Source organism: Nipponia nippon, unplaced genomic scaffold (genome assembly GCF_047370975.1).
Source record: "Nipponia nippon isolate SJK-2023a ecotype South Korea unplaced genomic scaffold, ASM4737097v1 scaffold_3, whole genome shotgun sequence".
NCBI lineage: Eukaryota > Metazoa > Chordata > Aves > Pelecaniformes > Threskiornithidae > Nipponia > Nipponia nippon.
The window spans coordinates 68,955,512-68,968,313 of NW_028262347.1; the positions used below are offsets into that span (position 1 = coordinate 68,955,512).

Below are 12,802 nucleotides of genomic sequence, written 5' to 3' on the forward strand. Positions count from 1 at the left end.
TTGAACCTTAAAAACCTAAATCACAGAACTACATTTACACTCCACAATAAGCACAAAAAACCCCAAACACCCTAAAGTAGAATTAACGAATACCTGCTAATCCTAGAATCACATTAATGATTTAGTTTGGTTGTAGCCTCACAGGTCACTTAGCCCAGCCTTCTGCTCAAAACAGGGCTAGCTTCAGGAAGATAGAGAGTTAGGAAAAAAAGAAATTATGATCAACTACAAGTTAGTACAGAACAGTATATTCTAGGGCACTTTTTCAGCCAATTTATTTTTTTTAAAGTAATTTGCATATATCCATATTTCTTTACAACAAATTATCCCGTCCCTTTCACTACATTAAAAATCCACTCCTGCTTCCATAGACTGAAGTGGAGTTTAATTACAGATTTCAAAGACAGGCGTATCAGGTAGTATACTCTAGAACAGGCAAGCCAACTAACCACTAGACAACAAGATCATGATTCCCGATCTTAAAAATCACCTGCCTTGAGCCAGCACTGCTGCATGTCCATCCACACAACTGCAAAATAGTGTTTAGTTATGCCATCAAGTTACAGTAATATTTTTATATCTCAACAGGCAACCATTAAAGATTTTTAGGCATCCTTGAAAATTAAAATGAGAGACAGAAAGCACAAATATCTGATATATAAATGTACATATTCCATGTTTTTATTTATGAAAATGTAAATCAATATCTGTACAATTTCTAAGGGGCAGCTTATTATTTTTCTTGACATTCTGAAGCAATTTTTACCATATTCTGAGCACATTAAAATCATTAGTAGATTGACATATAGACCGCAAAGGGAGGAACTATATGGGAAAAGTAGTAGGAAATTAGTAATGCTTTTATGAACTGGTCTAAGAACAGGTAATTTCTCAGTGTACGTACAAGGAAGTCAGTAAACTGAGTGCTAGACAGCATCTCATATGAAAAAAAATTATTGTCACTATGCATCTGATAAGCAAATTTCTTCCTGCTCCTATTTATTTGCTTCTCTCAAGAAAATTTGGACATGACAAGCTATAAAAAAAAAAAAGCAACATGACAAAGCTCATACTGCGACCTTAATTTTCTGGGTTTAGAATCAACTCTTACTACAACCTTAATGTATTTTCAGTATGCATATTTTCCTTTTAAATTTGAAAAAGGAAAATAATATCTATGCTTAATAGTGTTAGCATTCCAATGCGCTCAGCAAAACTGAGGTTTTACTTTAAGGTCAATAACATCCAGGGAAGATAATCGTGACCTCTGCTACTGTTCTGTCTTGTTAGATGCATGATGAATTTTTATAATGCTGATCAAAGGAGAGAAAGTGGAATAGGAAGAAGGACAAGCGATTTGTTTATTTCTCTGAGACAAAAATGTCTCCAAGGACAGAACCTCAGGTAAACCACAAGCATTTGTATTCTGAACAAATGGCAGTAGTCCGTCCAGGCAAGCTTTTAAAAAAAAAAAAAGCTTTAGCCAAATCTGTTTAGCAAACGACAGGCTGAGAAGAACATACCTCTAATGAGGGCAAGGCCATTCTGCCAAAATTACTTTCAATTTCTGTAGTCTGAGCTTTCACTTTTCAAACACTTCTGTTCCAAACTGACAAACATTTTTCAAAGAGTTTTGAACTACAGAAGTATTTTCTTCAACAAAACACGCAGGTTCTAGCAGGCCAGAATAATAATTTTGCAATGAAACTTAACCTCAAAAAGACTGTTTTTCAATTATTCAGCTGTGACAAAAACATTGCGTTTTGCTTAATGATGCAGCAACAGAAAGTCATGTAATATTTCCAAATCAGTAGACCACTGAATTTAGAGAAAAATAATACAAATTAAATGAAGTTAAAAACATGTAAAGGTAGTTGTTTCAAAATTAAAAAAGACCAATGAGCATCTGGGGAATAATCAATTGAATATACATTTCAATTTAGTGTGTTCATCCTGTTGGGGTTTTTTTGGTATTGGACCAGATACTGTATGTTGGCAGGTAGGAGGCTGATAAATAAGGCTCTCCATTTTAAACTGACGTTTTTACCGAAACCAAAAAACCAAACAGAAACTCTATTACATTGTAAAAACAAAGCCTGGAATATCTATTTTGCCTGTCTGAATGGAAACAATTGAGCAAGTAGTTGTTTATTGGTCAATATGCAGAGGGCTGAATCTAAATATATACACAAGTAAATTTAACCACCAAATGCTGGTTTCATTCTCAAATAAAAACACCTTTCAGAAGAAAGAAGAAATGTAGAACGCTGAATTACAGAATATATAATGTAGTATAGACTAAGAATATATTTCAGGGTAAAAAAGACACTATAGTATCCAAAAGAAGACTGTTTTTCATGACATATTCATTTTTACACATCACACAAATTCTCTTACTGTTGTCTCCTACTTTCCCTTCAGAAGTAAATTTCTAATCGCCTTCAAACTAAGATGTCCTTTACAAGAGAAATGCTACTTGCAGGGTCAATGGGTCTTCAGAAATGCCTACAGAAGCGGGACACTTGTTATCCCTTTAGTATTTTTTACCAGGATATATTTACTTAGAAGGGTGAACTGAAATGAGCCACAATCAGTCTCCAAGATGAGTTGTTCTATTTGAGAGGGCTCTAGGATGCTGTAACATAGAATTTAAGAATGAAAAATAATAGTTTAAGAAAAATATACACCATTATCTTTTCCTAAAGATTTTACAATCACTTGCCCCCAAGCATATATTTGGAAAAATTTTCATATATAAATAATTATGACCAACAGAGGGGAGAAAAAAAAAAAAAAAAAACAAACCACAAACAAACCCCAAAACTTATGCTACTTCTTTGGACAGCTGGCAAAACTTCCCTCTCTCTCTCTCTCTCATCTCATCCACTGGCCGTCTTTGCAGTGTGGGAATCTGGGAAAATAATACTAAATTTTCTGAAATGAAGTTGGTTTCAACAAACATTCAGAATATGGGAAGAAACAAAACACTGGGCAGGACTTCTTTATTCCTGCAAATGCTTGCTCTTGTGTTTTTCTGAGATTTACATTGTCACAAAACCCAAATGTAAGTACTGGTATAGTCACTTCCACATATAACAATTAGAAAACCAGAGGAAACTCTGCTAGTTTTGTTATATCTAATAACAAGATATGCATGAAAAACAGAGTAAGAAGCAACCAAGTCAAAGAAAAGGTTAGAAAAAGATAACATGTTTCCAGATCCTGTTAAGTATTACTGCTGCACCGTCTACTGTTTTGCCAAGTAAACAACTATTACTGACTACTCCTTGTTAGTATCTGGAAGCAGGCGATAAAAATAGTATCATAAGATTAGGGCCTAAAACCCCCGGTTTTGGATGAAAACTCCATTTAATAATGAAGAAGCCTGAAGCCTTAGTTTTGCAAAAATTATAAAGACAAGTTGTATAATAAAGCAAAACACAAGGAAAATATTCATACAGAAAATTCAAGACATTCAGAATCACGTTTGGATGAGACAGTAGTGAAAACAGATACTTAATGTTGAGGAGGTTCCTTTATTTTCTGTAGCAAAGGCTTTGAAACACACAGTAAGGAAGAAAGGGCTACAGGTATCTGCATCTCAGTGGAGAAATCACTATACGAACAATCTGCAGGGACCTAAAGAAAACCTGGAAAAGTCAAATGAGTTGGTAAATAACTTTTCTTCTATGGGTCTGTAATGCTAGTTTGCTCTGGAAACACAGATGTTTCCGTGAGAATCTGAGACAACAAAATTTTGTCTTTCGAAGTACCAAGACCTTCAGTTTTCTTGAAGAATTAATGATTAAGCGTTTGTAAGAGTATTTTAGGAAGATAAATAACTATGGGTAACATATTCCTATACCTGGAACACATCTGATACTAACGGAAATGCTAAACCAGTGGATTTTTTTAGTAAAGCAAACATGAATCTTCTCTCAGACAACAAAATTCTCAAATTAAACAACAGATACAGATTTACCCATGGTTAGATTGAACAGCTAACTGTGGTAAAAAATCAGACCCACAGAGTCAGGCTGAAGATGACTTTATAAAATCAAGAGTACGCTGGCTGGGGATCTTATTATTTCTTTTTTTCATGGTTGCACTCAAGGGAATGATACAGTAAAGAGTGCCATGAGGTCAAGAAGCTACCAGATCTTGTGGCTGAAAGAAATGGGTTACTTTCATGTTGCTGCTGGCAAATTTTTAGCGTAGGTGTTGTGGGTTCACCCCAGCTGGCAGCTCAGCTCCACACAGCTGCTCGCTCCCTCCCCTTAGTGGAGTGAGGAGAGAATCAGAAGGGCAAAAGTAAGAAAACCTGTGGGCTTGGAATAAAGACAGTTTAATAGGTAAAGCAAAGCTGTGCACGCAAGCAAAGCAAAATAAGGAATTCATTCACTACTTTCCATCAGCAGGCAGGTGTTCAGCCATTTCCAGGAAACCAGGGCTTTGTGTAATGGTTACTTGGGAAGACAAGTGCCATAACTCCAAACATCCCCCCTTCCTCCTTCTTCCTCCAGCTTTACATGCTGAGCACAACATCATACGGTATGGAATATCCCTTTGGTCAGTTGGGGTCAGCTGTCCCACCTGTGCCGCCTCCCAGATGTTTGTGCACCCCCAGCCTACTCACTGGCAGGGCAGTGTGAGAAACAGAGGCAGCCTTGATGCTGTGCAAACACAGTTCAGCAGTAACTACCCTAAAAGAACCATTGCCTAGACAGAAGAACGCAGAAAAGAAGCCTTCTGCAACTAGCCAAAAAGCCCCAGACAAGTTACTTGAACATAGGGCCACTGCTCAGAAGCAAGATATAAAATTCTGACATCTCCTAGTGAACAAACGGCTTACACCCCACCAAAATCCCCAATTTTTCTCCTAATAAAAAAACAAACGAATCACAGTTTACGGGTAGTGCTCAGACTGAAGACTATCTTACTTCATGTCAGCATATAATTATGACAACTTCTAATTACTCTTTATACCAATTGTCTCAACAAAAATTAAAAATTAATAGATCAGATTTCAAAAGGTAGATATTAGTATGTACATACATAAACTTCTAATGGAATTTCAAAATGAGATAAAAAAAGATTATATATACATAGGAAAGACTCTTCAAAATCAGATGGGATAAATAGGTCTCATGGTACTTAAAATCCTAATGTCTGGTCTAGTCTAGGTTAGCCTGGAGATGTCTGCATTTCTTTTCCGTTTCTTTGGGAATTCCACTTCTTTGTCAGCCTATCAAATACTCTCAAAAATAGAAGTTTCATTTAGGTTATTTAAAATATTATTTCTCTATTGTTTCTACCACATAGTGTGTGTGAACAACAGGATTCCCTCTTGATATACTTTCCAACTCCAAATTAAGTTTATGAAGTAAAAAGGTCTAGTAGATTATCAAACTGGGCTGCTTTCTCTGCCATGAATTTCCTCTGCTGTTACTTTATCCAGAGGGAATGCTTCTGCATCACAGTTTATATAAAACATTCTTACAATCTGTTTTTATGCATCAAGCACAAAGTATAGATCATACTACAGCTCTGCTTCCAAGTACAGATATAAACTGTATATTTATAACTGCTTATTCTCATATAATTGCACATTGTAACAGTCTGTATGTATACCTGCATGTAAAAGTACAGCTTTCTCATGTCTTCCACTTATTTCTGAGTTTGCCTGACACATGCTAATTCTTGTATAAAGATAATCATGCAAGATAAACACAGAGCCCAAAGTAATAACTTTGTCTTTCATCAGGGTTTAAATTAGGCTCAACACCATGTTGTCAAGAGTTATCCCTAATAGTTTAGAAGTAACTTGCCTTCCAGCTTGCTGTAAGGACAGCATTTTGGAGCTGGAGAAGAAGACAGGGTTTTAATTGGCTGCATTTGTCTATTTTTATGCAGAAAACCAAGACTACAAATATCACTCCAACCCTCAGTAGATCTGCTTTATGGCGAGACTTCCCAACACTGACTGGGGTATATACAGAACACACAATATCCATGTGAGTCTCTACGCCCATCAAATGCACACGAACATAGAAGTCTGTTATTTGTCAGTTAAATGAAGAGATTACTGTTAAGCACGTTCTGATACTTTCTTTAGAAGAGCAGCATTTTAGGAAGCACTGCGTGACTCTTCTCTTTCAGCATGTCAAAAAGCCGAATGTATTCCTTCCATTGTAACTGTTAACCAGCTAGTTTCAGCCCTTGAAAACTGCAGTCTAATCATTTGGACTGCCTTAACCAAGAACAGACTCTGAAGAGGAGCTCACTTCTTCAGTATTTAACCCAACATATCAGATACTTACATCTGGCATTTCTGTACAGTAGAAAAGGGTCCTGCAGCTGGAAATCGAGGTCTTTAGTAATAGGTTCTGTTCGATTTTCCATGCTCAGTCTGTTCATAATTGTGAAGCCATGCCTTGGAGAAGCTGATCTGAAAATTATCCATTAGAAATCACATCAAGTTAAGGAAAAAAAAAGACATTACTAGAATTTCTTTGTTGTATAGTTCTCCAGAATTGTTTTTTATTTCTCAGAGATACTAAAAAAATCTAATTTTGTTGCCGAGGAAAAAACAATTGACTCTTGCAGTGTTTCATGCAATCCTTTTAATTATGTCAAAACCCTACACTATGTATGAGAAATAACAGAAGCACCATTGGTCTCACAATAGCTACAGAGAGTATACCACATCTGTGATACTACCATTTGAGGTCCAAGGATTTAGTCACAGCATAATCATATCTGCATGTCCAGTTTTCACTTCAAGTTGTAAGGCCTACAACTTCTGAACAGGCAAGATGTTACAAAACGCCACTTTGTCCATCAGACCATCAGCATCACGTTATCCAACCACCATCTACCCTATAGTTTCTCGCTGGAGCAGAAAACAGCAATTAGAACGGTTCAGTCATGGCCAGAGCAAGTATATTTTTCAACACTCAGGTTAACAATTGCAGACAGTAACAGTCATCCCAGACAGGATTTTCCATACAGTCTAAAGCATAAAAGTGAGGGTGGTGCGACACTGGAACAGGTTGTCCAGAGAAGCTGTGGATGCCCCATCATTGGAAGCGTTCAAGGTCAGGATGGACAGAGCTTTGAGCAACCTGATGTAATGTAAGATGTCCCTGCCCACGGCAGATCTTTAGATGATATTTAAAGGTCCCTTCCCACCCAAACTGTTCTATGATTCTATGACTCTAAATCATAATGCTTGTTCATGGGGGTTATACTTCAAGTCAGTTTTAGATAATTTTTATTAATGTGAGCTGTTAAACCCATCACGATCCTGACAGGAGATTACTTTCAGACAAAGTATGACAATAAAGGAAAAGATTATGGCTAAACATTTGGGAAAAGTGCCAACTCTGGTAATTGCTCGTGGGTGGATTTCTCTATGAAATCCAAACCACAGGAACCTGCATTACAGGATTCGAGTCAACAGAAAATTAAACAAAAGTGGAACCCTTAACAAGAATCCTTGTTTGCAACAGTCAGTACTTCACTTAAAAAAAAAAAAAACAAACAAAGAAATAAAAAACCAGTCCACTTCCACAGGCGTTAACCCTGTTGGAAGTCTGATTTTTTGACCATTCCTCACAACTCGCAAAGGTGAGATAGGTGATAAGTCAGCTCAAGTAAAATGGTCACGCTACTTTACATTGTCACAACAGTAACGAGAAGCAACAAAGGCGACACCAGCGGTCTCCAACCTACTGTCTGTTGGCAATGTTTTTTCCACAAGACTTTCTGACTTTGTTCAAAGCCACAGGAAATTAAAGTTAAAACTGATGGGGAGGGCAATGTATGATGTTACAGCTCGCAACCTGCTCCATACTGTTGCCTATAGAGCAACGAGGGTAGCAATCTCTGCTGTAAATGGAAACTTCCTCGGCCAACAAAAAGAACAGTGAACAATCACAGATGCTGTACAGGTTACATGTTGTCAGTTTTGGATTTTTAAAACCAACATACCAGAGAAATACTACTTCTGTTTTGCAGTACACAACTAGCCACCTCCATCTACTGCTAGCACAACTAAGGGCCAGTTCTTTCCTCTTGTGGTAGTAATTATGCCAGCATCTTATCTCCACTTACCTGAAAGCAGCTTAGAAAAATTACTGATGACGATTTCCACTGCTGGTACAAAAGAGCCCACAAGATTAAAACCAGCATTCCCACTTCACACAAAGCTCACAGTCTCTTGGGCTTCCCTGTCACTTCACACATACATCTCTCACCTTCTCAAAACAATCTCTTGCTTTCTCAGTTCTCCTACCAGATCCTTATCAACATAAATGTTGAAGGAGAAAGTTTCTGCTTTGGTGTCCCATCCCAGCAGCCACTGCAAGATCTCTTACTCTATTATTTTCTGATTTTAACAACAGTCATGGGGAAATGCTGGGGCACTAACTTGGAAACCCAGACGTAGGGCAGGCTTCACAACAGATCTAAGGTACCTGCTAGAACAAATGATTAAACCAATGCTCTGAAAAGCCGCAACCAGAGCTGCTGCTAAAAGAAAGCATTAAAAACATCCAAAATGTTGGATGAAATATGCATGAAAAATGAATAATCAGACACAATTAGTATGAAAGTTCCCTAAGTAGGGAACACAATACTTCATAAGTTCTACCGTTCCCTTACTTTAAGGAATACCATTATTTATTTCACTATTTGTTTTTTGTTCAGACACCTTTTAAACTGCAAATGCTACATCCTGTTTAAAACAACACAACAGATTTCTATGGTTTACCCATATTGAAATTTAAATCACATTTGGAACATCCAAATATAAGGTGATGTCTCCTTCACAGTGTTTTCTTCCCCACATTTGCCTCTGCCAATTTCAGTTTGTTTTCACCCTTGAACAAGGAGGAGCATTTTACTTCATTCAGCCACACTCCATCCCTAGGTTTTCCTCATCCACAGGTTTCACCTGCAGACATTAAAACATTACATCCTCACCTTGTGTAAACAAACAGCGTTCCCTCCACGTCAGTCTTCTCCTGAAGAAAAGGAAAGTTAAGAAAGTTGAAATCTGGGCAGCGTTTTGCTAGCTATCAGTGAGCCCCCCCTTTATCTCTATTTTACCAATACCATCAGTTATACCTCTCTTTCTTACCTAAACCATTAAAAAAAAAAAAAACTAAACCCAACTTCATCAGCTGGTGGGGAGACACCAGAGCTAGCACAAGTCGCTGTGCAGCTGACCCAAGTTTTATGACGAGATACGAAAAGGCTACAGGCTCGACACCATGAGACTAAACCCTGCGCTGGATTAACTCTCTGCTGCCCCTGAGGGTGACACACAGGCCAGGTTCAGGGAGAGGATTTTCCAAATGGCGCTGAGGACGGGTAAGGGGGAAACCACACAAAAGGCAAATCGCGCAGCTTCTTCAAACACCGGCCCTAAGCCCCACCGTTACAGCAAACCAAGGACCACTCGCAAAATAGCCAGAATGTTGAACTACCTAAAGATTCCCCAAGTTAATTAATTGTTTTCATCTTAAATAGCCTTTTTAGTATTTGTAACTCCCATACACTTTTGTACACGTTTTGGTTCCGTTACAGATGTTCGGAGAGCAGAGGAGCTCCCCAGGCCCACACCCAGGCTTAAACCCCCGTCTCCTACAGCCCTGCCCCACAGGATAAAGCTTTCACAGCCCTGCAAGCCTTTCAAGACCCGCTTCCCAGGTGCCACAGGGTTTCTCACACTCCCCAGAGAGGCTGAGCCGGGGACAACCCCTCACCCAGCTCGGCGAGGGCGGGGAGCACCTCCGGGACACCGGACCGGGACGAGGCACAGCCCTCACACCTCCGCCATGGCGGCCCACGCCCCGCACACAGCGGAGGGGCGGGGCCTCCTCGCCGCCCGCCCCCCGTCCGACGCCCCGCCCTCCCCCGGCGGCGTGGGCGGGGCCGCTGCTCGCCCCGCCCCGCCCGTGTCGGCGGGCGGGTGCGGGGCGGGGCGGTCTCACGTACCCACTCGTTGGCGCGGTGCCCGAAGGTGTAGAGCGCCACCTGGCTGGCCACGTCCACGATGCTGCTGATGTAGGGGTCGTGCTGCTGCAGCGCCGCCAGGCTGATGTCCAGCCCCTTGCCCAGCAGGGCGGCCCCGGCCACCGCCGCCGCCATTTTGCCTCCGACAACAACACAGGGTTCCTAGTAGGCGCAACTAATCCAACGCCGAGAGGCCGAGAGGAAGGGTGGCGGCTCCCCCCCGCCCGCCCAGTCGGAGCGAGAGCGGGCGGGAGAGTCGGAGCCCAGCCGCCGCAATCGAGCGCCGAGCGCCGCCGGCCCAGGATTGTTGCCGTTGGCGACGGGGCAAGCTGAGGGGCGGCCAGGCGGGGCCCGCCCCGCCCGGCTGCGGAGAGACGGGGAGGGCCCGCCGGCATCGCGGCGCCTCCTCCGGCAGCGACCCGCCCGCGCTGGCTCGTTTTCTCTCGGTGCTGTCACTCTTCGTGTTCAGGCCTCTCCCTGCCACTGGGGAGGCCGCTGTCTGGCTCACTTTCCATGGCGGCAGCTGCGCGCCCGAGGAACAGCATGGTTCCCGCGGCTGCGGGCCCGAGAGAACCGGCCAAACTCGGCGGGAAGCGCTGCCAGGGCGCGGGCGCTCGCTGTGCCGAGCAGGGAGTCCCACAGACGCACTGTGTGCCCGTTAGCCTAAGCGGGAGAAGGTGCGGTGGGCAGCGCAACGTACAAAGCCTCCCGAGAGCAGGGAGCCACGCGCCAAGGTGGAGCTGAAGCCACGTAGGCTCGGCCTCGCGTGTGCGTGGGAGCATTTGGGCGCACCGGTGTACCTGAGGAGAGATTGTACGCGTGAGACTGCGCAAAGTTAGTGCGCCTATCTGTAAGCACGCGTAGCTGTTAGGAGGTGTGGGCTTCCTGTGTGCTCACAGGTGCACCAAGGCAATGCATGCACGACACTCAAACGGGAAGAGAAGGTGGTTCAGATCGATGAATAGACACAGTCTGTATCTGCTGACGTGCACTCAAAGACTTCTACATAGAACTTCAGGGAAAAAGAACATGAGTGCAAACCAAGCCGTCATAGAACCCTGGTGTGTATATATATATATATACAAACATACGTGTGACAAGCAGCTGAAGCATAAACAAGCATACTATGATATGAAGATATACAAACAGCAGAGGAACAGATGGATAAAACCATGAATTTAGTTACCATATTTTCCCATCAGACATACATATTTATTATTAATCTATTGATATCAACAGTTTACAGCAAATACATGAGCTTTATGGGGCATGCAGATAAACTCGATACGTACTTACAGTTAAAAGATTTGCTTAATCGCCCAGCCTGAACACCTGCGAGAGCAAATTTTTTTTTACTTCATCATCTCAGACTGACATAGCAATTTTGGAAGGAGTTAACACCTTCTGTATACAGAAGCAATAGGGCAATATATTTCCTTCCAGAGAATGGGATACCCTGGAAGAACTAAAGTCAAAGGTAACGGATGCTATCTTGTTGGTTTGCAATATCCCTGACGCAACATTTTTAAAAGGGCAGTAGCTGGACATAGGGGATGAAGACTGGCATTTTGTTTTCTTCCCTCCTTTACACTCTAGGCCAGATGGAGCCTGTGGGATAGAGTGAGCAGTAGCATCTGCTCTGAGAGCAAATGGTCAAGCCCAGATGAAAAAGCTTCCATAGTGTCAAGTGGGGATAGGAGAGAACCGAGAGACAGCAAGCTGGGAATTCATAGTATTAAATGTAGGGACAGTGAGTCTCTTGAGTGGAGTTAGGAATGGGCATGGTCTCAGAAAGAACAGAAAGAGAGACTGTTCTTTGGGACTCAAGAGAGAATATGTAGGTTTTGTTGTATCCCAGAAGGCCACTAAAAATTGTGTTACTAAGAATAAGGACCTACAGCTTGCTTTGCAAGCATACAGCGGGAGAGGAAACCTCTATACGTACCCTTTTGTTATAATCCATCTCACTCTTAGTTCCTCTTTTTCGAAAGCCACCTTGTTTCAGTTGGGGCTGTAATGAAACATGGCTTTAGAGTTTAGAATTCTTAAAGTGCTTTTGGTATACTCGTGGCAGGAAAATGGCTCTAAGCAGTTCCATTGCAAAGCTCCGGCTGACTGACAGATTCTGTAACAGCAAGGAAGATATATGGGCTCAGGGTGGACAAGGGAAACTGCTGTCCTTGGTCTGGAAATGACCAGAGTAGAATGGCAAAACAAAGGAAAAGTAGTAAGTAGGAAAGATAAGTCATGTTGCTCAAATAGTGAACAGATGCACAATCATTTCTTTTTGCTGATTAGATAGTCCTCAGTTCCCAGGTTCCAGGCATACGTAACCACATTTCTCCTCGTGTGCTGGAGTTTCTTATTACCATCTCATCTGCAATTCTTTGGCAATTACCCTGCTTACAAAAAGTCCCAACTTGTCACCAAGGCATAGAAGTGTCAAACTCTTGGAGTCCCACTCCTGGAGTTTCCCTTTCCAGATGCCTTTGCTCCCTCTAACAATAATACTTACAAAAAAGGTGCCGTGCTTTTTTGGTTTTTTTTTTTGTGGTAGTGGGGAGGGGGTATTGCAAAGTCGCATAAGGAAGAATGTGTTATAGCAACTGTATTTCAAAGGCTGTTTATTTGAACTGAAAATAGTTACTCATAACTGTTATCAGGTAGGAGAAAGCAGTATACAGAATTTAGAAGATGGATTGCAGCCCTGTTCCAACTGAAAAAAATGTTTGAAGCAGAAATAGGGTGTCTGTCAACTTTTTCAGCTTATCTTGTTTCTGTT

At 41.5% G+C, this 12,802-nt stretch overlaps 2 protein-coding genes across 30 annotated transcripts in view; one reads left to right on the top strand and one right to left on the bottom strand.

The window, feature by feature from the left end:
- The window catches only part of DCP1B (decapping mRNA 1B), a 46,199-nt gene extending 35,984 nt beyond the window's left edge, over window positions 1-10,215 (bottom strand). Inside the window, exons 1-3 of one of the 3 annotated variants that reach the window (XM_087765450.1) lie at window positions 10,003-10,215; window positions 8,986-9,026; window positions 6,321-6,448 (exon numbers count right to left, since the gene is read on the bottom strand). In XM_087765450.1, the coding sequence (XP_087621576.1) occupies window positions 6,321-6,448; window positions 8,986-9,026; window positions 10,003-10,155 (322 nt within the window). In that variant the 5' untranslated portion in view covers window positions 10,156-10,215. The other 2 variants (XM_087765451.1, XM_087765452.1) reach the window with 2 other exon arrangements.
- Window positions 1-12,802, top strand: part of CACNA1C (calcium voltage-gated channel subunit alpha1 C) — a 487,583-nt gene that overhangs the window by 2,014 nt on the left and 472,767 nt on the right. The gene's annotated exons all lie outside the window — the stretch shown is intronic.